This window comes from Cervus canadensis, chromosome 2 (genome assembly GCF_019320065.1).
Source record: "Cervus canadensis isolate Bull #8, Minnesota chromosome 2, ASM1932006v1, whole genome shotgun sequence".
Lineage (NCBI taxonomy): Eukaryota > Metazoa > Chordata > Mammalia > Artiodactyla > Cervidae > Cervus > Cervus canadensis.
This window is the reverse complement of record NC_057387.1, coordinates 81,725,607-81,751,492: the sequence shown is the minus strand read 5'-3', so window position 1 is coordinate 81,751,492 and position 25,886 is coordinate 81,725,607. Positions and strand designations below refer to the sequence as shown.

Here is a 25,886-nt window from a genome sequence, read left to right as displayed (position 1 = left end):
GAGCTCTCCCTGCATGCTGCGCCCTCTGCCATGTGCAGTACGTGCATGGTTTGCTCTTGTTAAAAGTATGAGTTAGTCTCATTTAGAGTGCTCCTTCACTACTACATCTGGACGCCGGGGGTTCCATCTTTTTTAATCAATGCTGCCCCGTAGAACCCTTCCATAGGAAGGAACCCTAACATTGAAATTCAGAAGATCGCTGTTGAAATTCCTTCTATGTCTTAGTTCTGTGAGGTTTAAGGCAGTCACTTGACCCCTGAGCTTATATTTTGTCATATGTAAAATAAAGGAGGTAATTCTTCCTTTCTAGGATTGTGGGATGAGCTAAATTATATAACATGTAAGAGAACTCCTTCCATTTGGTAGGTACCTGGAAAACACCTGGAGAGTGTTTTGGAAAAACACTCTCGTTGGAAGAACCTCTCATTTTCAGGTTCCCAGCAATGACTTTGTAGGCCAGGTTGCTAATATTAAACCCCCAAAAGATACCTATATGTGTATCTTCTAATTCTCCAACCATCCCTGTCACCTGATCTTCTGTTGGTTCTGCAAAACACCATGGGGAAGTGTGACCCTGTGGCAGGCTGTCTGGTGGCAGGTTTGCCTGGACTTCGAGTAATTTTTCAGGGCTTGACTCAGGGTTGTGTCTCACAGGAGAAATGTGCTTGGTAAAATTGAAGTTTATTTTTCCCAAAGATTGTACCATGTGCATCATCCTTCTCTCTTGTATTTGTCCTTGTATTTGGGAAGCTGTATCACCAGCAGTCCCAAGCAGAAATACTCTCAAACATGCTGTTTCCATCCCTCTTTATCTGCAGCCACATTCTGCCAGGGAGTTCTTGGAACCATTTGGAGCAGGAAGTGAAGGGGAGCATTAGCTAGTCAGTATCACTGTGTGTTGGGAATTAGTGCTGTTTGATGTTAGGTAATTCCAAGAGCTGGGGGTTGTTACGACTGTTTTGGAGATGGGGTCGTTGAAGCTACTCTTTTTGACCAAAGGAACTGTGATGTCTTCATGTTGGAAGGACTCAAGCAAGAAAGAGAGGCTCCCTACCCATTGCCACAGTCCTTCCCATGCCTCCATTTATAACAGGACTACTTCTTGTTCTCTCTTTTGCATGTGTCTGGATCCTGAAGTTGAAGGTCAGGCTGCAGAGGGATGGCAGCATCAGTTACTTTTCTCCAAATCAAACTAGGAACACAGATTTCAAAGTCAAGGTTTTCATAGATTCAAAACCTAGATTGTTCATTACTCGAGTGAGGGGAAAGTCACTTCACTTGTTTGAGTGCCTTTTTTATTCCAGTCTCCATTCTTGACTTTGGGCATGCAGAATGAATAAAACAAAGTTCCCATTGTGCCCGTTGAGCTTTTGTCCTATTGGGCAAAGGCAGACAGTCAACAAATGAATATACAGTATGCCAGAGGATACCATAAGGGAAAAAAATGCAGGGAGAAAGATCAGATGCAGTTTGAAGTGGAGGGTGGAGCGGTCAGAGACAGCATCTTTGCTTGGGTGACACTGAAGAGAAATAAGAACTACCCCTGGGATTGCAAAGACATGCTCTGAGCCTTCTCCAATGTCCATAAAACCACCTCTCAGTGAATTTATGGAAAAGCAAGCAGCATATTGAGGAATCTAGAGACCTTTGAATAGGAGGAGGGGTTAAAGACACAGAGGGCTTCGCTTTGGGAGTAAGTCACCCTGTAACTATGTAAAGGACAGTCATTGGAGGAGGGATCCTATGTCAGTGGGTATATCCCTAAAGGTCAAAAGAGGAACACCAGATAGGATTACAGGAAAGAAATCTGGGCTTATTAGAAAGAAGAGATATGTAAAGAAGAATGGCTCTTGCACCAAGAGTCTTGAAAGTGGATGTGTGGTCTCAACTTTCTAACCAGTTCTTTGTACCATCTTGGAATTGTCTACCCAGCTTATCAAACATCATTTTTCGCAGCTGTCAGTTGAGAAATTTAGACTGATTACTTTGAAGGTTTCCTGTGACTCTAACATTCTGTGCATCTGTATGTCAGAGGTGCCTGAGGATGAATGGGTGACTCCTGAGGGAGTGCATTTCCTGTTACTAGTTCCCAAACAGGAACTGGACCACAAATGCTAGGGGTTGGTTATGACATCCTACAGTGTACCACACATTGTACTAGATACTTTCTATACGTTTTCATTTCATTCTCTCAAACATGCCAGAGAAGTATTTACACTCAAGGAAGTAGAGCAAGGAATTAAGTCATTTGTCCAAGATCACAGCCAGAAGTATAATCCAGATGTTTCGATTCCACAGAATATTTCCAGTACCCAAAGTGAGGATAATCATACAACCTTGAGAGAATGTCCCTTCCTTGTGCTGGTCATACCTCTGACTCTATTCCAGAACATGCTGTGCTGAGAACAACACAAAGGACTTTTTTCTCTTGGGAATATGAAATCATTATTATTTTAGACTCTTCTACTCTGAAAAAAGCCCAGAATGATTACTGGTGAAAGATGGACTTATTCTCTCCCTCTGTGGAAGCTCGTGGGGATGAAGGGGTTGGAAGCCTAAAAACACCTAATGCAGAGTCTGCAACAGTCCTAGAGCATAATGCCCTTGAATGTCCTCATCCCCTCAGTTGTACCCTAGTATGATGCCCATGAAAAGTAAAGTGGAAGTGAAAGCCTCTCAGTCGTATCTGACTTTGCAACCCTTTGGACTATACAGTCTATGGAATTCTCCAGGCCAGAATACTGGAGTGGGTAGCCTTTCCCTTCTCCAGGGGATCTTTCCAACCCAGGGATCAAACCTGCATTGCAGTTGGGAGATTCTTTACCAGCTGAGCCACAAGGGAAGCCCATGCTTGCCTATAATTGGCCACCACAGAGGCTAATTTAAGAAGCAAGTGTTTTTACTCTTAACTTGCGTCATATCAACTTTGGAGGGAACTCTTGATAGCACATTCATGTCATAATAATTTCTTGAGTGCCTCCCACCCTCCAGGAACTGTCCTAGGTACTAGAGAGAGAGTAGTGAGCAGAGTAACATACCCACCTTTTGTGACATTTACCTTCTAATTGACTCATACACGTATCTTCAGTATATTAAAAAAAAAAAAAGATTGGAAAGGTGGGGAAACAGGTTTTTGAGAAATAGAAGCCCTTGGTAGTTGCTTTTCTTGAAAGCACAAGAATGATTGGGAAAATGGTAGAAGAACATACAAAATGTGTGGGTGAAAACTCAAGCCATAGGCAGATGACGATCACATTTTTCTAAACAGACTTGAGACATGCAGTCTGGCAATATTTTTTCTTTTCTTTTTAATCTCTATAATTAATTCATATGAAAAGTTTTTCCAGAAGTATGAAATTAAAATCACATTTAGGAACACATCCCATGACTCATCTTTATTTAAAAGGTTAAAACCATATCTAATACAAAACCCAGAAAAGATCTTAACAAGAGAACCATATTGTGTTTATCCTGGGATCTCAAATTCTGAGCCGACTGTCTAGGCACAAAGTAGACACTCTGTAAATCTTGGTTTGCCCAACGAATCTAAGTTCAGATATTTGTTTACACAGTTTTTGAGCAGTGAGGACGAGTGTTACCCTAAAACATCAAGAGGATGCAAGCCCACTGGGAAAGATAGTATGAAAGTGGGGAGGGAAAGAATGTGCGTGATTGGTGGCATTGGTTCATGGTATCTGACATGCCTTTGGGACCAGAGGGAATTTTCAAATGAAAACGCTAAAGTAAAAACCACATCCTTCCTTTCAACAGGGCGTTGTTGCTGGCGCTCGTTCCAAAGGAGAACACAAACAGAAAATCTTTTTAACCATCTCCTTTGGAGGAATCAAAATCTTTGATGAGAAGACAGGGGTAAGTAAAAGAATCACATGGCATGGTGAAATTGAATCCATTGACAGATGTGCCCTTAAAAGCCTCTACTCTTCTGAGCAGGAATATCAAACAAGCATAAAAACACATAAAGCAACTGACAAACTTGATCAACTGTGATCGTTCATCAAAGGGAGGCTCTTTCCTGACTTGGTCACAGTATGACTGCGCCGTGTTTCTTACAGGGTAATTGGGATAAAAGTGTCACACAGTCCTGGTAATGCAATGGGAGATTGATGTGCTTTGAAGAGCAGTGGGTAATGTGACAGTTTAAGTTAAATTTCCTTGTGTGTTGGCAACTTTAATGACATGCGTCCTAGAGGGAGATGTACGGGGGTCTTTTGACTTGGTCAAAGCATCCAGACTCTCTTGAATTGAACCTGTGGCACCTTGCAATTGCTGTCATCAAAAAGAATAAATGGAGTTTTCAATGTTAAAAAAAAAATCCATCACTGCATGATGAGGAAATGTAAGGGCTGATCTATGTGTTGAACCCACTGAAGATGTGGTTTGTATTTTCGTCCACCTCCTGGCAGCAGATAACTCCCAGGTTTATCCCCAGGACTTGCCTAGCATTGTTGACCCTGTTCATTGATGGTATGGGAAAAAGAGAAAAGCTTTTAATGATCTGTTTTGTCCAGAGAGCAAGAGTCAGATGGACACGATTTTCTTTTATTCACCCAGTGCTTTATAGCTTCTAACATACTTCCACTTATATCACCTCCTATGAACTTCACAGGTAGTTTATCAAGCAGTGTATAAACAATACTCAATTAACCAAGCTACTTAACCTTGTCATTTTGCATTACAAAATTTCCCCCTTTGTTCTGACTCATATTAAGAGACCATATGGTTAGTAGGATGATAATTTAATAGTAAAATATTTTCTTGAAGAAAAGTCATTCCTGATTAGTAATAGCACAGACACATTATGGCCTCGTGGGATCCTGGGTGACACACAAGGGGCAGAGAGCTTTGGAACTGTAGAAACTTGGAGGATATTATTCATCCTTTATTATCCTTCATGGGAGGGAACCAAGTAATGTGCATCATGCCTAACCGAGAGATACTTTCACAAGGATTCATATTCCCCAATATATGTCATCATCTCTAGTCTCTTCCCAAGTCCACACCTGCCCATCACCGTGACACTGGCATCACCAAAGGGACAGGAATGACAGGGATAGAGTATCAGATACTTTATCTTGTCTATCTTACTTTTTATTCTTGTGTTTTGGGGTCCTGCTATTCCATCATGTACCCCACCATCAAATAGTCCTAATCACCAAACTTTAGCTAATGAGTAGAGGTAATTTATATTCTTTACTTTTATCTAAATCCTCACTCAAGGGTGGCTAAGCTGGCCCTAAAGAAAGATACCACCAAACCTTGAAATGTGATTTTTGATTCTTTCTTTAGACACACACAAAAAATACCTGAAAAATCATCATTTCGGCTCAAAGCCATTTGGCTTTGTGGGGAAAAAAATGTCATATCCTAGTGGAGATTCAGGATGAAGGCAGAATTAAATGTTATCTGCCTGACTTAGTCTGCTGACTTACCTTAGGCTCTTACCTTAGGGCTTTTGCAACCATAGCTTGTTCATTTGTCTTAACACAAGTCTAGGGAAGACTGGTAGAGAGGGCTGAACGTTTAGGCCTGAAGTAGAGATGAGTGTGGGGCAAGGCACTCTGTGTTAGTAGTGTTGATCTCTCCAAAGACTTGCTCAGTGTTTTGTGTGACTCAGGGAACAGAGCGAAGACTTGGTGATAGACGTTTCTAGGAAGCAGTTTCAGTTTATGAGGAAGAAGAGTCTCCCACAAGTCAGAGCTGTTCAGCCTTGAGATGGACCACCTTCTGTGCAAGTGACTACACCATCCCTCAGAGGATTCAAGCAACAGTCATATGATGGAGATATTGTGGAAGGAAGTCAAGTAGAAGATGAGGTGTTGACCAAAGCTACATCTTGGTTGATTCCCCAGACTAGTTTTGATAGTCTGTTTCTCCTTTAAATCCATCCATATTGGATGTAACTTATCTTCAGATAACTGGAGGTCTTTTCAAAACCTCCATTGGAGGTTATGAGCATGAACAGTTTACTAAACTGTTGTCATTGCCCAGCAGGGACTCAACTGAATTTTGCAGAATAAGAGTCTCAGTGGTGTTTTGTCCTCCTTATCAAAGAAGTGGAAAACTGGGTCTTTTTCATTTGGAATGACAAATTTTAGTTGTTTATCATGTCAGAAGTATTCCTGTTCAAGCTTGGCTGTGCTATTTTTTCAAAACCAAGAAAAGAAACATTAGCAGAACGTGACAATAGCTAGAATTTTAAAAATCCAAAAGCTGTCAAAAATGTTTTGATCCAAATTAAGGAGACCCTTTGCAGCAATTTACACCTTGTCTTGAATTTCGAAGGGGTTCTTGATCCCAATCCTTATGTGAATAAATTTTATTATTAGTATGTTGCAGGAAATAAATCAATATCAAAAGCTGTCCATATGTTCAGATATCTAGGTATTGCTAATATATCAAAAGTATCAGTGAGAATGCAGAAAATGTCATAAATGAGCTCAGTTACTAGTAATAGTAGGAACAATAGCAAATTAGGAGCAGAAATGGTTTCATGTCAGTATGTTACTAGGTCCTCAAAGCAGACCAGTGGAAACCAATGCAGGAATGATGTCATCTTCATTTCACAAATAAGAAAACTGAAATTCTGGGATTATTCCTGATTTGACTGGAAACTCAAATCAGACCTTCCAAATCCCAAATCCTATGTCTTTCCAAGGAAACTCACTAGCTTTCTTCTCTCCTCATTTACAGTTTTATTCTACCATATTATTATTATGTGTGCCATTACAAATCATAAATATTGTGGGAGCCTAAAGTTAAGCCTGTTTCTTGGGATAGAGGGCAGTGGTCTGATTCAACTTTTCAAGATAATACCACATTCTGTTGCCAGTCACAAATGGATGTTGCTTGTTCACTTAGTTTAGCTGGCACTGATTTGTCACTATTATGTGCACCATTTTATGCATATTATGTACATTACAGCAATTCTATGAAGTGCTATTATTATCACCATTTTACAGATGAGAACACTGAGGCCCAAACAATTTAATTATACAGTTCTCAAATGGCAGAGCTGAGATTCAAACCCAGGTAGTCTTGTCCAAAGTCCTTGGTGCTAGTAAGATACAACTAATAATTACATATTTTTCTTAGTATTTGGACTCCTAAAACAGAAACATTATAAACTTGGTGGCTTATAAACAACAAACATTTATTTCACAGTTCTAGAGGCAGGAAAAAGTCCAGGATCCTGGCCCCAGGATTTGGTATCTGGTGAGAGCCCACTTTCTCATAGATAGTGCCTTTTTGCTGTGTCCTCTCATGGTGGAAGAGGGAGAGGGGGAGGATGTTTTCTAGGCCTCTTTTATAAGGGCACTAATCCCATATATCAGGGCTCCACCCTCATGACCTAATCACCTTCTGAAAGTCCCACCTCCTAATATTAATGCCATCAGAATTTCAGCATATGAAATTTGAGTGCACATAAACAGACCATAGCAATCTCAAAGTTTATAAATGATTTCCTTTCATATGTATTAGAGCAGATTCAGTATTATCTCTGTTTTACTGTCATCGTTATTCATTTTCATTTCAATGAGCTTTCCTGAGTGAAGATACTAGGGGTGGCGGTACCACTAGGACTGTCTCGTGGGTAGAATGTTGGCAGGGTAACCACTGGTTACCATGTGGTTAGGAAAGACTGCAGTGGATGCTTGTTCTGTGCTGCATGATGTTCTGTTTCCTGAGGATTCAAAGATGAAGAAGATGGGTCCTTGTCCCTGAGGTGTTCACAGTCTGGTGGTGAAACCAGACTCAAGAACTGAACTGACACGTGCTGAGACACAGCTGTAAATGGAGTTGTCAGTACTCAGGGGATGGAGATAGAGCTTTGCTTGAAATAATCGGGAAAGTTTTCATAGAAAACGGCACACTGATTTAGCCATGGAGGAGTGAGTTGGCGAGGACCAGATAAGCAAGTGAGGGGAGAGAAAAACGTATTTCTAAATGCACAGATGTCTAAAGGAGAAAGGTGTGTGTGCACACACACGTGTTCATTCTTTCCTTCAGGAAATATATATTGAACACTTCTGTCAACACACAGGTTAACAAGGCAGTGTATTTTTGTTCATCACACTTATATATCTGGTTAGCACTTGAAGTCCACATAGTAGGTGCTCAGTAGTACCTATTGCACAGAAAATAAAATGACTTAATGATTATGAATCAACAAGTGTACGCAGAACAACTAGGGCATAACGGGAGAGGTGGGGAGTGGCCCAGGATTGAAATTATCCCTCGTAATAAAGGGGTAATGACGTTTTAAATGCAATGGCTGCACTTACATTTCAGGACTGATTTAGTTACTTATTCTTTAGTGAAAACCGGATATTACCCTTGTTTGTATCTCATCAAAAGCAGGACTGTTTCTGCCTTTATTTCTAACAGAATCTTTGGAAGGGACTTGAGGAGAGCAGCTGAGGTGGAGCAAAGGAAAGTGGTCCTAGGGAAGGAGACAGGGAGGAGGATGAAGGGGCTACAAAGCAGGATGCTTGGACCTGGGATACCCCTGTCACCCTGAGAACTGTTGAAGCAGTACACAGGACTCTCAGGGACTGGATATGAATATTAGCCTCTAAGCAAGACCATATGGTCTATAGCATGTCTGTAGACAGGCTTTCATGGTCCCGTGTCATTTGGCACCCAACAATTCTTGGAGGTTTTATTACCCTCCTTTTACAGGTGGAGCTTCCCTGTGGCTCAGACAGTAAAGAAGCTGCCTGCCAGTAAAGAAGAAGACCCAGGTTCAATCCCTGGGTTGAGAACATTCCCTGGAGAAGAGAATGGCTACCTACTCCAGTATTCTTACCTGGAGGAGAATTCCATGGACAGAGGAGCCTGGCAGGCTACAGTCCATGGAGCTGGACATGATTGAGTAACTAAATCTTTTACAGATGAGTCATCTAAAATATAAGTAGAGTGTCTGGCTTGTCTGAGGCTACACTGAGTAGCAGAAATTGAGTTCAGATTCACATTTGTAACTCCTAAGCTTGTTCTGTTTCTTTTACCCCAGAGATTCTCCACTCGACTGGTTCCATAGCCATAAGGGCTGTTTTGGAGCTTAATGTAGGCATTTCGGGTGTTCACAACTTTTGGGGAAGGGGTTGCTGATATAAGAATTCACTAGAGGCAAGGGTGCTAGACATTCCACAATGTGCAAGACATTCACACACAATACAAACATTTCCCAGCTATATGACTTTAAATGTTTTACCACACTTTCATGTACGTGAAAAATTTATTTATAATTATCTGAATGTAAAACCCAACTCTACAAATAAAAATGTAATTTCATATTCATAATAGTGCATTTTCCAGAGTGCAACCAAACAGAAAGATGTGCTTTGTTTTGTTGGAAACTCATCAAGAGTTGGTCGTCACTTTGGAAATCCACTCCCCTGTGATTGCTCTTCATATTAAGTCTACAGTAGGGCACACTTCTATCAGTTCCATGTCTAGCTATCATGTTCACAGTTCAGTTCAGTCCAGTCACTCAGTCATGTCCGACTCTTTGCGACCTCATGGACTGCAGCACACCAGGTCTCCCTGTCCATCACCAACTCCCGGACTTTACTCAAACTCATGTCCATCAAGTTGGTGATGCCATCCAGCCATCTCATCCTCTGTCGTCCTCTTCTCCTCCTGCCCTCAGTCTTTCCCAGCATCAGGGTCTTTTCAAATGAGTCAGCTCTTCGAATCAGGTGGCCAGAGTATTGGAGTTTCAGCTTCAACATCAGTCTTTCCAATGAACACCCAGGACTGATCTCCTTTAGGATGGACTGGTTAGATCTCCTTGCAGTCCAAGGGACTCTCAAGAGTCTTCTCCAACACCACAGTTCAAAAGCATCAATTCTTCAGTGCTCAGCTTTCTTTACAGTCTGACTCTCACATCCATACATGACCCCTGGAAAAACCATAGCCTTGACTAGATGGACCTTTGTTGGCAAAGTAACGTCTCTGCTTTCTAATATGCTGTCTAGGTTGGTCATAATTTTCCTTCCAAGGAGTAAGCGTCTTTTAATTTCATGGCTGCAGTCACCACCTGCAGTGATTTTAGAACCCCCCAAAAATGAAGTCAGCCACTGTTTCCACTATTTTGCCATCTATTTGCCATGAAGTGATGGGACCAGATGCCATGATCTTAGTTTTCTGAATGTTGAGCTTTAAGCCAACTTTTTCACTCTCCTCTTTCACTTTCATCAAAAGGTTCTTTAGTTCTTCTTCACTTTCTGCCATAAGGGTGGTGTCATCTGCATATCTGAGGTTATTGATATTTCTCCTGTCAATCTTGATTCCAGCTTGTGCTTCCTCCAGTCCAGCGTTTCTCATGATGTACTCTGCATATAAGTTAAATAAGCAGGGTGACAATATACAGCCTTGACATACTCCTTTTCCTATTTAGAACCAGTCTGTTGCTCCATGTCCAGTTCTAACTGTTGCTTCCTGACCTGCATACAGATTTCTCAAGAGGCAGGTCAGGTGGTCTAATATTCCCATCTCTTTCATAATTTTCTATAGTTTATTGTGATCCACACAGTCAAAGGCTTTGGCATAGTCAATAAAGCAGAAGTAGATGTTTTTCTGGAACTCTATTGCTTTTTCAGTGCTCCAGCAGATGTTTGCAATTTGATATGTGGTTCCTCTGCCTTTTCTAAAACCAGCTTGAACATCTGGAAGTTCACGGTTTATGTATTGCTGAAGCCTAGCTTGGAGAATTTTGAGCATTACTTTGCTAGCGTGTGAGATGAGTGCAATTTTGTGGTAGTTTGAGCATTCTTTGGCATTGGCTTTCTTAGGGATTGGAATGAAAACTGACCTTTTATCTGGACTTATTTGATTCTTCTTTAAAAATTTCAAATATAAAGGATAGTTACTATTCAGTTGCTAAGTTATGTCTAATTCTTTGTGACCCCATGGACTGGAGCATACCAAGCTTCCCTGCCCTTCACTATCTCTCAGAGTCTGGTCAAACTCATGTCCATTGAGTCAGTGATGGTTGAATGCTTTCTTAAACCAAAATTTATTCATTAATTATAAGAAGGCTCAGTGTCATTATGTTCTTCATTTGTAGTTGTAACTAAGCTTTGATATATAGAAACTCACATTATTTTTTAATCAGAAATTGTCTTATTTTATTTATCCTTTGTGTTTTAATTAGGACATTTTGATTTGCCTAAACTTTATGTGTGTAGTTAGATTATATAATCATTTCCAGACAATACAGTAAGATACAAAATACTGTTATATAAAAAGGAGGTTTTTCATCAGATAAGGTTAAGAATCTGTGTATAGATCATGCTGCCATTTTCTTTGGTCCATTCATTTATTCATTCCACAAATACTTATTAAGGGAAAGGGAGATTCTACATGCTGAGTGGGGATGAACTAGCCTGAAACCTTTTCTTCAAGAAACCTACAACCTAGGAGGTAAGACATATATAATTAAAAACTCAAAGCAAGAATAACAAGAGAAAAATGCAAAGTGATCATGAGAGTTCAAAAGAAGAAATTATTTCTTCCATCTGAAAAAAAAAAAAAAAAGGATACAGAATGATTTAGGACCAGAGGGTTGACCCTTGAAGAATGGGCAGAGTTTGAAGTTGGAGACATAAGAGGACCAGTGAGTGACCAGACAAAGGGAATTATGAGAAGTGTTTACTGAGACCCTAGAATGAGAAAGCAATGAAGGAGGCCAGGTGTGGAGAAGAGAGATGGCCAGATATTCTGGATTGGAGGATGTGAGTTTGCTATCAGTGAGAGAAAACTGAGAAGGTAGGCAGGGCCCAGTTGTGAGACCTGGAATGTAAGACCAAAGAGCTTTGGTTGAATCAGGTCCATTACAGCTCAGTTATTATTCAGTGTATTCTATGGCCCTGAAGCTGCACTAGTTATTACAGAGAGGTAAGTACATGACTGTAAGGTCATCCTTGACCTGTGAGTTGCCTTTGTGCAAATCAGGAGAAAATCCCTGTCTTTAATGCTCACTGCCCGGGATGACTTTTGCTGAGAAATGATTATAATAATTATACATGTTTTTGATGACTGTATGATGACTAGCTCCCCATAGAGCTGTGCAGCGCACGCCCTGCTCAGCGGGCAGGTAGCAGATCTGGGAGTATCATCCGAGCATGAGCAGAAAGCTGGGGGTCCCGTCTTGCCGTTTCTTGTACCCACCACGCACTGCCCAGCTTTCAGGACTAGCTCAAGGAGACCGCTCCACTCTGAACATCCCTTCGCCCTTCATCACTCAGCGAATACCTCAAGGTCCAGTAATGTCAACAACGCTAACAACAGCAACGCAGGACAACAGTGACCACTTATCAAGACCTTTCCTGGGCCAGGCACTTTATTAAACTAAGTGCTTTATGCATTGCATTCTCCGAGCAGGATCCGTACTGGGTCTGTCTGAATCTACAGCCCACACTCCTCACCACTGTGCTGCTGGCAGCAGAGAGTGGACAGAGTGGGAGGAGTGCCTTGGATCTGCTCATGCCCAGCTATGTGGTTATAAAGCGATGCTTTTATGAATGACTTTGTACCTCTTTTGCTCATCTGTGAGATGGGGATAATCAAAGCACCTATGTTTTAGGGTTGGAGCAAGATTAAATTTAATCACTTTTAATTTAATTTAGTCATTTAAAGTGTGATTTAATTTAATCACTTAAGACTTAGAATTGTGCCTGTTACAGTAAAAAGCTCTACTTATTAAATTATATTATTAGTTCTATTAATAATAGAATAATAATAACAATCTATTGTCCTCTCTCTGATATGGGCTTTCTTATGTCCTCCCCTCAGAATTAAGAAATCCTCTCATATTCATCCTGCATCATCCTCTGCTCACCTTTATGATAGCGCATGGTGGTCTGTATCAGAATGAGCTGACTCATGCTTCCCTCAGATTGCAGGCTCCATGAGCTACCTGGTCTCATTCATTGCTGCATCTGCAGGGTTTACCACAGGTCCTGGCAAGTGACAGAGATGCGAACGGCACATTGAAGGAAGGGAGCGGGGAGGCAGTCAGAGACAGATGGAATGAAAGAGGAAAGGAAGGAAGAGAAAGTAGTGAATAAGTAAACTTATAACAAAACACTGATTGTCTGGGCTAGATATTGGAGCCCAAGATGCTGCGTGCCAAAGATGCCAGTTTTGCCGTGCAGGCAGTGAGCATGGAAAGAAAAATGTACGTGGTTCAGGGTTCCTCAGTCCTAGGATGTCAGATCTGAGTCACTCCCTGATGCTCACAAAACAGAAAGTGGAAAGCATCTTCTTCCCTCCCTCCTCTTCCTCACTTTACCTTCCTTCCTCTTTGCTTTTATCTCTTTCTGTCTCTACCATCTCTATACACTTTGCTCATTTGCTTCAATGTTCTGGCTCCCTCAGCCTGACAGCTGCCCCAGATCCATTTTAATATCAAAGAGAATGAACATCCAAGGGGAAAAATTGGGCCTCTGTATGTTCAGTGTCTTGTTGGATGATATTGGATTTTAATTTATCACAATAAGAAATCAATTTATAGCTCAAAACCAACATATTTTTAGAAATTGGCCCTGTCAGGAAGCTGCCACTGTTAGATAATTTAGACAGGATAATTCATGACAGAGGAGAAAGGATGCTCACATTACTCTGGAAAGTGAGACCATGAATGTTGTCAAGCAGATTAGGTAAACTCAGAAATGTACTGTCTTTCCCTTAATGAATCATTTTTATGAATTTTGGTCTTTAAGGAGATAAAGAGATCATATTTTCTGGGCTAGCTGCTTTTACATGTTAGGTCTCATTGAATTCAACCCCCTAAGAACTCAGCTACATATTATTTTTCCCATTAAACAGATGAGGAAACTGAGATAGAGAAGTTAAGGAACTTACACAAGGCCAAGTGACCAAGAAATTAGAGAGCCGGGCACTAACTCTAGCCTGGCACGGTGGGCAGGCCCATGTTCTTGTCAGTCCCCAGCAGTGGGGTCTCTCTCCCTTTTTTTAAATTAAATTGGAGTCAGGTTGTCTTACAGTGTTGTATTGGTCTCCTGTGCCGCAAAGTGAATCAACTACACAGATGTACATCTCCTCTTTGTCACCACAGAACATTGAGTAGAGCTCCCTGTGCTATATAGTAGGTTCTCATTAGTTACCTGCTTTTTACATAGTAGTGTATGTATGTGTGTATGTGTATGTATGTGAATGTAGTAGTGTATGTATGTGTAGTGTATGTGTGGTGTAGTAGTGTATGTATGTGAATCCCAGTCTCCGAATTCATTCCACTTGCCCTTTCTCCCATTGGTGTCCATAACATTTGTTCTTTCTGTTTGTGTCTCTATTTCTCCTTTTCACATACGTTCATCTGTACCATTTTTCTAGATTCCACATATATGCATTAATATACGATACTTGTTTTTTCCTCTTTCTGAGTTATTTTGCTATGTATGACAGTCCCTAGCTCCATCCATGTCTCTGCAAATGGCATAATGTTGTTCCTCTTTATGGCTGAGTAATATTCCATTGTAAAAATGTGCCACATCTTCTTTATCTGTTTCTCTGTTGATGGACATTTAGGTGCTTCTACACCTGGCTCTCGTGTGTATTGAACCCTCTTACAGTGTTGATGGGAATGTAAATTGATACAGCCACTATGGAGAACAATACCAAGGTTCCTTAAAAAACTAAAAATAGAACTACCATCAGTTCAGTTGGGTTCAGTTGCCCAGTCATGTCCGACTCTTTGTGACCCCATGGACTGCAGCACGCCAGGCCTCCCTGTCCATCACCAACTCCCCGAGTTTACTCAAACTCATGTCCATCGCGTCGGTGATGCCATCCAGCCATCTCATCCTCTGTTGTCCCCTTCCACCTTCAATCTTTGCCAGCTTCAGGGTCTTTTCAAATGAGTCATTTCTTCCCATCAGGTGGCCAGACTATTGGAGTTTCAGTTGCAGCATCAGTCCTTCCAATGAATATTGAGGACTAATTTCCTTTAGGATGGACTGGTTAGATCTCCTTGCAGTCCAAGGGACTCTCAAGAATCTTTTCCAATACCACAGTTCAAAAGCATCAATTCTTCGGTGCTCACCTTTCACAGATAGTTCAACTCTCACATCCATGCATGATTACTGGAAAAACCATAGCCTTGACCAAATGGACCTTTGTTGACAAAGTAACATCTCTGCTTTCTAATATGCTGTCTAGGATGGTCATAACTTTTCTTCCAAGGAGCAAGCATCTTTTAATTTCATGCCTGCAGTCACTATCTTCAGTGATTTCGGAGTCCCCCAAAAATAAAATCTGCCACCGTTTCCACTGTTTCCCCCATCTATTTGCCATGAAGTGATGGGACCAGATGCCTGAGTTTTCTGAATGTTGAGTTTAAGCCAACTTTTTCACTCTCCTCTTTCACTTTCATCAAGAGGCTCTTTAGTTCTTCTTCGCTTTCTGCCATAAGGGTGGTGTCATCTGCATATGTGAGGTTATTGATATTTCTCCCAGCAACCTTGATTCCAGCTTGTGCTCCTTCCAGCCCAGCGTTTCTCATGATGTACTCTGCATATAAGTTAAATAAGCAGGGTGACAAGATACAGCCTTGACATACTCCTTTTCCTATTTGGAACCAGTCTGTTGCTCCATGTCCAGTTCTAACTGTTAATTCCGACCTGCATACAGATATCTCAAGAGGCAGGTCAGATGGTCTGGTATGCCCATCTCTTTCAGAATTTTCCACAGTTTATTGTGATCCACATAGTCAAAGGCTTTGGTATAGTCAATAAAGCAGAAATAGGTGTTTTTCTGGAACTCTTGCTTTTTGGATGATCCAGCGAATATTGGCAATTTCATCTCTGGTTCCTCTGCCTTTTCTAAAACCAGCTTGAATATCTGGAAGTTCACATATTGTTGAAGCCTGGCTTGGAGAATTTTGAGCATTCCTTTACTAGTGTGTGAGATGAGTACAATTTTGTGGTAGTTTGAGCATTCTTTGGCATTGCCTTTCTTTGGGATTGGAGTGAAAACTGACCTTTTCCAGTCCTGTGGCCACTGCTGAGTTTTCCAAATATGCTGGCATATTGAGTGCAGCACTTTCACAGCATCAATCTTTTAGGATTTGAAATAGCTCAACTGGAATTCCATCACCTCCACTAGCTTTGTTCGTAGTGATGCTTCCTAAGGCCCACTTGACTTCACATTCCAGGATGTCTCGCTCTAAATGAGTGATCACACCATCATGGTTATCTGGGTCGTGAAGATCTATTTTGTACTGTTCTTCTGTGTATTCTTGCCACCTCTTTTTAATAACTTCTTCTGTTAGGCCCATACCATTTCTGTCCTTTATTGAGCCCATCTTTGCATGAAATGTTCCCTTGCTATCTCTAATTTTCTTGAAGAGATCTCTAGTCTTTCCCTTTCTATTGTTTTCCTCTATTTCTTTGCATTGATCGCTGAGGAAGGCTTTCTTATCTCTCCTTGCTATTCTTTGTAACTCTGCATTCACATTGGAATATCTTTCCTTTTCTCCTTTGCTTTTCACTTGTCTTCTTTTCACAGCTATTTGTAAGGCCTCCTCAGACAGCCAGTTTGCTTTTTTGCGTTTCTTTTTCTTGGGGATGATCTTGTTCCCTGTCTCCTGTACAGTGTCACAAACCTCCGTCTATAGTTCATCAGGCTCTCTGTCTGTCAGATCTAGTCCTTTAAATCTGTTTCTCACTTCCACTGTATAATTGTATGGGATTTGATTTAGGTCATACCTGAATGGTCTAGTGGTTTTCCGTACTTTCTTCAATTTAAGTCTGAATTTGGCAATAAGGAGTTCATGGTTTTTGCCACAGTCAGCTCCCAGTATTTTTTTTTATTTTTTTGCTGACTGTATAGAGTTTCTCCATCTTTGGCTGCAAAGAATATAATCAATCTGATTTCCGTATTGACCAACTGGTGATGTCCATGTGTAGTCTTCTCTTTTTTTGTTGAAAGAGGGTGTTTGCTATGATCAGTGGGTTCTCATGGCAAAACTCCATTAGCCTTTGCCCTGCTTCATTTTGTACTCCAAGGCCAAATTTGCCTGTTACTCCTATCCTGGAGAAGGAAATGGCAACCCACTCTAGTATTCTTGCCTGTAAAACCCCATGGATGGAGGAGCCTGGTGAGCTACAGTCCACGGAGTCACAAAGAGTCAGACATGACTGAGTGACTTCACTTCACTTCACTTCCAGACCATATGGCTCAGAAATCCTACTCCTGGGTATATACCCAGTGAAAACCATACTTGTGAAAGATACATGTACCCCAATGTTCATTGCAAAAGTATTTACAGTAGTTAGAACATGGAAGCACTCTCTTCTTTCCGTGGGTGTAGTTAGGGCCTCTGGCAAGCAAGCGACCATTCATTTGTTCTCCAGGGGAGAGCTCTACCTGCCCTTAGGACTGTTGTTATGCAGACCACCCCTGTGACTAAGAGTTTATCGGCTACCATTTGGGCCTCTGAGAGGTGTGTGAGGTGCTGGTCTCAAAGTGGCGAGTACCTAGATGTGCAGTATGACCTTGGGTGGCTCCTCTGCCCACTCTTTGGTGCTCATTCCTCATCTGAAGACCGCGGTCATTCCTCAGACTTCTTCTTTAAGGACCAGGTAGTAAACTTCGAAGCCTTGTGGCCTCCTAACCATTTTCTTTGGCCACTGTCATTTGAAGGCCCCCACAGATGGTATGTAGACAAATGAGCTTGGCGAGCTCCCATAAAACTTGCTTTGTGAAAATGAGTAGCTGGCCCACGAGCCATAAGCTGCTGGCTCTGTGCTTGATGGTTACTGTGGAGTCTTCTAATTTCCTTGTTCTCACCCCATGACAAGCCTTACAGGAGCTTGGGGTGAGCACCAGCTGGAGATCTCTGGTTTCTCATCTCTGGGCCCTTGCTCTTTCTTTGGTGGCTTACTTTGGGGATGACATTGAAGATAAATATTCAGCTCTAGGAATCGCGTTAGTTACTTCTACCATTTGTGAAGTAATAATTGCCAGACTCTGTGCTAAGTGCTTCATATATATTTTTCTCATGTAATTCTTACAGTCCAAGGGGTAGTTACTTGTTATCATTCCCATTTTACAGAGGAGGTGACTGACTACCCTTAAATTTTTATCCATTTATGGATTCAGCAAATGTCCATTGAGTATGTACTGTGTGCGAAGTAGTATTCTCAGGGGTGTGCATACATTGATGACTAAAAGGAGGTTATCTCTCTTGTGTTTACGTTTTAATGCAGGGAGACATACAGGAAACAATAGATGCACATAAATAATATGCTTTGTTAGAAAGTAATGAGTGCTATGAAAAATGATTGAAGTACAGGGAGGTTATGGCATTTCCCCACTGTACCTCCTTTGTCCTTGCAAAGAGGCCTATGACATACGTGCCTTGTAAATCACAGATATGGATGTGCTCTGGGAGCTTCCTTTAGTTTTGAGGGTCAGCTGAGTAATGGAAAAAGATACTTCTGAAAATTCTCATCCAAATTCCAGAGGCCGTTATACTTGATAAATCAGAGCTGTCCATTTGGCTGTCTCTGCGTTTTTGTAGATGGCTGATTGCTTTATATGGGGTCTGCTATTTATTGTTTTTCTATCTTACATGCTTATTTTAAATTTTAATTTAGAACTCATTTTCCAAGACTGTTCCTCGTTTATTTAATAGATACTTCTAATTTAATGAAGACACTCCTTTCAGAAGCTGTTTGTATCGAAATGGTGATGCTGTGATTAGGCCCAGCCCTCATCAGATGGTTCTCTGTGCTTGGTCAAGTACTTCTTGGTGGCAGCCAGAGGTGGAGCAGCATTAATAATTCTGGGAACAGTAGAGAAATGCATGTCACAGAAAGTGAGACCCCAGGTCAAGGTAAAAGTGAAAGTGTTAGTCGCTCAGTCATGTCCGACTCTTTGTGACCCCTGACTATAACCCACCAGGCTCTTCTGTCCATGGGATTCCCAGGCAAGAATATTGGAGTGGGTTGCCCTTTCCTTCTCCAGGGGATCTTCTCAGGGATCGAACCCCAGCCTCCTGCATTACAGGCAGATTATTTACCATCTGAGCCACCAGGCAAGTCCCAAGTCAAAGTGAGAGCTGGCAAAATCCACCTCTCAGAGGAGAAACTCTGTCTGGGGAGATGTTCGTGGTGGAACCTGGGGTCTGGATGACCCGTGTCTGGACTTGTTTTCAGAGGGCCTGAATTTGTATTGTCACTTGAGCTATGATGATAAACACAACAGTGACAATAATAGTGATGATAATGATAGCCCTTACTAATGTCCCAGATCTTGTTGTAAGTGCTTTACACACATCTCATACTTTTATGAATCACTGAACCTCTTAGTGGCTCCATATTCTCCTCTAGAGTATGAAGGCATAAACTAACCACACTTTATAGCAGTCTTACCAAATGAGGCATTATCTCTGGTGTATACAGGATGGCACTGAGTTTCAGAGAGATGTAATGAGCTGCCAGGATATCTTGGTTAATGAGGACTGCCCTGTCCACCACACTATTTTGTACCACACTCGTTTGCTGACCACAACAGGGAAGCTAATGTGTGGTTGTATCTCATGTGGGTGGTTAGGTATTACCTGGAATAAAACACTTCAGTGATATCCTGGCTAACTTTTTCATCGTTTGCTGTTTTTGCTCTATAGTTACAGACTACTTATTTATTTGAGTATAAATATTTATATGTTGAGGCTAAAATTAAAAAATACATATTTAAAAAAAAAATCTAGCATCATCAATGAGATGAATCTAATGCCCTCCCGTTTTATGTCTTATGCTGTTGGTCACTACTTCTTTCTTATACCTTTTCCTGCTTTTCTATAGATGAGAAGTAACTGTGCTAAGCTGTTAAAGCAGTTGCACTCCCTGATAACTTCCAAGCATGAAAAGTAGAAAGAATTTTAAACAAAGAAACAAAAATACTACACTGTGAGTAACTGGAAGGTTGGGTCCACTATTCGGTCACTCTTATATCTCCCACCTTCTGGCACATAGTAAGCTCCCAGGAGAGGAGCTGAATTCCTTCATTGTAGAAGTCAGGCAGCCCTCTGATCCACCTTCTTGTCTATCTGTGTCCACCTGAAACCTTTGAGCATTGTGGGTGGCATCTGAATTTTAAGAACAATTATCTCCCTGAGAACAATAAATAGCAGCTCTGTTCCCTCTGCTATGGGAAGTCATATCTGCTCTTCCTAGAGTTCCTTTAACTTCCAGCTGAATAGAAGGTTCTATAAAATGCCTTAAAGTTTGCATATAATGTATTCAGTCTCAACTTCCAGTTATTAATGACCTTTATGTATATGTAACTTGTTTTCCCTCATTTTCCTTTTCCCCATCCATCTAATTTACCTTTGTCTTCTTCATCCCTTTTCTCTGCTCTCATATGCATGTAGATATAGTCACTTTTCCCCTATTGCCATTTTGTTTTCCAAAGACATTACTAAATACCTACTGTGTATTTAACATAGAAAGTATAGCCAGCTGTTAAATAAATGTAGCCTATTATGCAAATAATGGAAAGGTAGTATCTAATTTAGGGAAAGGAAAGACTTTAACATTTTGACCATCTACTGTCTGTTGAACACTATGCTGTGTGGTTCTCAGACCACCAGTCATGTCCGACTCTTTGCAATCCCTTTGGCTGTAGCCCACCAGGCTCCTCTGTCCATGGGATTCTCCAGACAAGAATACTGGCGTGGGTTGCCATTTCATCCTCCAGGTTTGACCCAGGGATCAAACCTGCGTCTCTTTTGTCTCCTGTGTTGGCAAGCAGATTCTTTGCCACTAGCGCCACCTGGGAAGCCCCAACTCTAAACTAAATATTACAATATAAGTTCCTGGAGAAAAAAAAAAAACCCTTGCCCTCTCCCACTCATCCTGTACCCTGCCAACAGGGGGAGCTTCCCCCAGGGATGGGAGTCCCTTCAGGGTCCTGGGATCTGTGCCTCAGAATTTTGATACCTGGGCTCCCTGCAGCCTGGAACATGTGTAGATATGCTTTGATGCAAAGGATGACAGAGAGGAGGTTAGCCTGGGAGAGATGGTGAGGTGGTGAGGGGTGACCTAGGAGTGTTATACCTATTGATCTATTGTGCTGAGTGAGTTACATGCATGGTCTCCTTCATTCCTTTCACTGAGTGAAGTCACTCACTGAACACTCAGTCATGTCCAACTCTCTATGACCCCATAGACTGTAGCCTACCATGCTCCTCTGTCCGTGGGATTTTCCAGGCAAGAATACTGGAGTGGGTTGCCATTTCCTTCTCCAGGGGATCTTCCCGACCCAGGGAATGAACCCAGGTCTCCCACATTGTAGGCAGATGCTTTACCGTCTAAGCCACCAGGGAAGTCCACTTCATTCCTTTAGGTCACACTATAACCATAGGTATCAACAACCCCATTGTAGGTGGGAGTCTGGATCATGGCGGGTGGCAGAGAATAGAAGTATTCCAGGCACTGAGGCAATGGCAGCCCACTCCAGTACTCTTGCCTGGAGAACGCCATGGAGGGAGGAGCCTGGTGGGCTGCAGTCCATGGGGTCGCTGAGAGTCAGACACAACTGAGCGGCTTCCCTTTCACTTTTCACTTTCATGCATTGGAGAAGGAAATGGCAACCCACTCCAGTGTTCTTGCCTGGAGAATCCCAGGGACAGCGGAGCCTGCTGGGCTGCTGTCTATGGGGTCGCGCAGAGTCAGGCACGACTGAAATGACTTAGTAGAGCAGGCACTGAGGACAAAGACCAGTGATCTCTCAGTTCTGACTCGAGCCCTGGGTTTCCATCTGTCTGATGAGCCCACATTGGATGCAGAATGCAGCCATCTCAGCCATAGGCAGCTCCTATAGTTAATATTCCTTTTGGGATCACCCCAGTACTCCCTTCCTCCAAGCTGCCTCACTCCCATACCTCAGGGATTTGCCTGGCAGGATGGATTTGACTTCTTAAGTGATTTAGAAAATCAGATTTCAAAGGTGCAAGAAATTACATGGGAAGCATGGCCTCAATATCTAAATACAAAATTCCTGCCCCTCCAGAGACGGAGGTTTGAATTTTTCATGATATCTAAGAGATGTGTAGACTATTTTGAAATTACATGTTTAAAATTTTGAAAATAAAGATTGTATTGGCCAGTGTCTAAACTCAAGACAGTCGTAACCTCACTTTTAAGGAAAAGATGCTTCATCTTCAACATAAAATGTGTCCAAGGAGAGTGAGTGTCTGAGGCTCAGATACAGAGATACATCATCTCATGACTCTATGGAGGATCATCTATTCACCCACGTAAATGGACATGCACATTTTTTCATGTGTATTTCTGTGCTGTCAGAGTCTGTGCCTGTATTTTTTTCTGCCTATCTCTGGCCTGTGATACAACCTCCCTAGCGCTTAACAAAAATTTCTTCATCAGATACAATGATTAAAAACAAAACAAAACAAAAAACAGTATCTCTTAGGTTTGAGAATCTCTTTGTAGTTTGGGAAGTATTTTCACTTTTTTCTTATAGCTGATCTTTGCATTAATCTTACAATATGTGGACAGAGGAGCCCGACAGGCTACAGTCCATGGGGTCACAGAGAGTCAGACACGACTTAGTGACTGAGCAATAACAATGTGTATTACACATGCAGTTTTATTGGTGATAAACCTGGAACCCAGAGAGTCTAATTGCCAGCCCAATGTCACACAGTGATAATAGACAGAGAATAATCATTATTTACATTTTATGCCTTTTCTATTTATAATATAAAATTAGCATATATTTATTGTAGGAAATGTATAAAATATAGAAAAGCCATAAGGAAGAAAATACAAGTTACCTGAAATCCTACCACTGAAACAGAAACCCAGTCACTTTGGTATATATACCAATAGTCTTCTTTATGTGAGTATATATTTTTTTAAAATTGAAATTATACTATAATACTGCTTTGTGATCTACTTTATTACTTATCCACATTTTTTCTTTTATTAAATATTTTAAAATATTTAAAAATTTATTTTTACAATTTAATTACATATAATTAAATAAAATTTAAATTAAAAATAAAATTTAAATAAAAATTAAAATGAAATATTTCATTTTATTAAATGTTTCTATAGCATCATTTTTATCTACTGTAAGGCATTCTATTATATGAGTGTAATGTTTTTTAATAAGTACCATATTGTTAGTGTCTGTATCTGTGGGCACATATTTTTATACACATCTATATGTACTTCTTTTAGTTAATTTCCATAATTCCTGGGTCTGCAAGTATGTACACTTTTAATGCTTTGGTTTTTTTTTTTCCAGGGAGGTTGATATTATGTTCTAGAAAGTTGTACCACCAGAGGTACAAATACTGTCTCTTTCACTGTATATTTGTCAGCATGGAATATTACCATTTATTTTAAAGTATAAATTTTTAAACTTTATGATATTAAACTTTAGTTTTAATGCCTCTATCTTAATTTCCTTATCTGTTCATAATAGTCATTATAAGGCAGCAGCATAATAATGACAGAGTCTGTCTTTGGCTGAGACTAATGGTCCATTAGTTTTACCTGCAGATCTGAATGATGTCAAAGGGCATTGAGAATTGGCTGAAAATGAATTTCTCATAGGGCTTGGCTTATCGGTTCTCAAGGTGTTAACTATCCACTGTCTATTTTGCCCTTGGTCATATACTTTCTCTGAGCAATATTTAGGGCATTATTATTGATTCTCCATGTCTGAATAAATGTCACCAAGAAGAGAAAACTTGACAATCTTTACTATTATAATTTAAGATTTATGATCTTCGACTTTCAGGCAGAATAACATTTTTTTGTATATTCATTCCTACACATAAAGCTGTACAATCTTGGCCAAGACCTTTTATCACTCAGAGCCTGTTTTCACAATTATAAGATGGAGATGGGGATGACTTTGGCCTTCTGCAGAGGTCTGTTGCAGTAATTCCAGGGGACAGAGTGCGTTCAGAAGTTCTTTCCAAGTAAATGCTCCTTGTTGACGTATTCATACATTATTTTTGTCAGAAGAATGAAGCTGGCACTTACCAAATGTTTAGGAATAAATAAATTCGTCCTTTGACATTCTTTCTAAGAACTTTGTCTGATTTATACAGAACAGTTTTATTGAGCAAGAGATGGTGCCTAGATGCCTCCATTCAGAATTAGGAGGATCTAAAATGAGATTTGACTGTAGCCTCCTTCAGGACAGCTCTGGTATCCTCAGGGCACTCATCATGTTGGTGTTCTGCCCCCAGTGCCTATATTCCAGCCACCTAGATAAGGTCTTCAAGAGAACTGAATGTACCTTACACCTCTTGAGGCGATTTCTCTAGCCTCAGAGTTACTTTCTACACAAATCTGCCTTTGTTTATATTTCTCTTTGTGAGACCAGTATATGAATATCATTGGGAGAGTTAGGGTTAATTATTTTATAGAGAGTAAAATTCCACCCTTAAAAAACCAAAGCTCCCATCAGCACCTTGGTGAAGTCATTTATTTTTCTTTCTCTGATACTCTCATCTGTAAAAATTAAATTCTTCTATCAAACATTTACCTAGTGTGCCCTATGTCCCAGTCCCAGAGATGTGAAGATGTATCGGAAAAACCCCCTTTCTCCCCAGGACTCATGATCCAGCAGCTAAGTAAACAGTCAATTATATGACTGTGTGATAAGCAGGATCATGGGGTGACCGCCTCACTTCAGGTTCATACGTGTGTGCTTCTGTATTAATGACCTGAAAAGGAAAGCAAACAGAGTTGTTCTAATTAAACCAGCAGATGATACTTAATTGATCTGTACGGGGAATGTTGGTGAAGTAAACGTCTAATACAGATACTGTGTAGAGAACAGAATCACCAAAATGATCATCTCAGATCATTTCAAAAATCCTCTCAGTGTCATCCCCAGCTGACCCCCAGGATCAAAGAGAACCACTGTCAGTTCTAAATGTGCCTGTCCTTCTCAACCTTTGCATGTGCATTGGTGTGGTTTGATTTTATTTTTCTGCCTGGACCTTTTTCCCCCTGCCTTCCCTCCACCCACGCTCTCTGTGCTCCTTTCTTTATCCGGCTGACTCCAGTTGCTCTTCAAGTCTTCTCAGCTTGGGTACCATTTGTTTAGAAATTCTTCCCTAACCTACCAATCTGGGTATGGTTGTCTGTAGTTTCATACACCAGCCACTTCGATTACAGTAATTATTAAACTATATTGTACCAAAGGTAAAAGCAACCCAAGTGTCCATCAGTGGGTGAATGGATAACCTAAATGTGGTATATACAGACAGTAGGATAGTATTCAGCCCTACCAAGAAGGGAATTCTGACACATGCAATAACATGAGTGAATCTTGAAGACATTGTGTTAAGTGAAATAAGTCAGTCACACACAAAAAAGCAAATATTATAGGATTCCACTTACGTTAGGTTCCTAGGGTGGTCAAGTGCATAGACACAGAGAGTAGAAGGGTATTTTCCAGGGGTTGGAGTTGGGGGAAATGGGGGTACCTGTTTGACAGGTACAGTGTTTCAGTTGGGGATGATAAAAAAGGTGGTGGAAATTGCTGGCGGTGATGTTGGCACAACAGTGTAAATATGCTCAATGCCATTGAACTGTATACTTAAAATGATTAGAATGGTAGTTTCTCTGTTATGTATGTTTTATCACAGTTGTTTAAAATGTGTTTTAATTGAGTATGTCATGACAGCATGTTTTCCAACACCTATGTGCCCTTGGGAGCAGGAACCATGAATTTTCATCAGTGTATCCTCAGTGCTAGCACACATCTTGCAGATAGTAGGTACTCAATTAAAAAAAAAAACAGTTGAGTAACAGAATACATGTAGAAGTTATCTATTATGACAATATCAA

General features: G+C 40.9%; 1 protein-coding gene across 2 annotated transcripts in view; it reads left to right on the top strand.

The window, feature by feature from the left end:
• Nucleotides 1-25,886, top strand: part of DAB1 (DAB adaptor protein 1) — a 451,862-nt gene that overhangs the window by 302,046 nt on the left and 123,930 nt on the right. For both annotated transcript variants that reach the window (XM_043461149.1, XM_043461147.1), the window contains exon 4: nucleotides 3,772-3,870. In XM_043461149.1, the coding sequence (XP_043317084.1) occupies nucleotides 3,772-3,870 (99 nt within the window). The remainder of the gene's footprint in view (nucleotides 1-3,771; nucleotides 3,871-25,886) is intronic.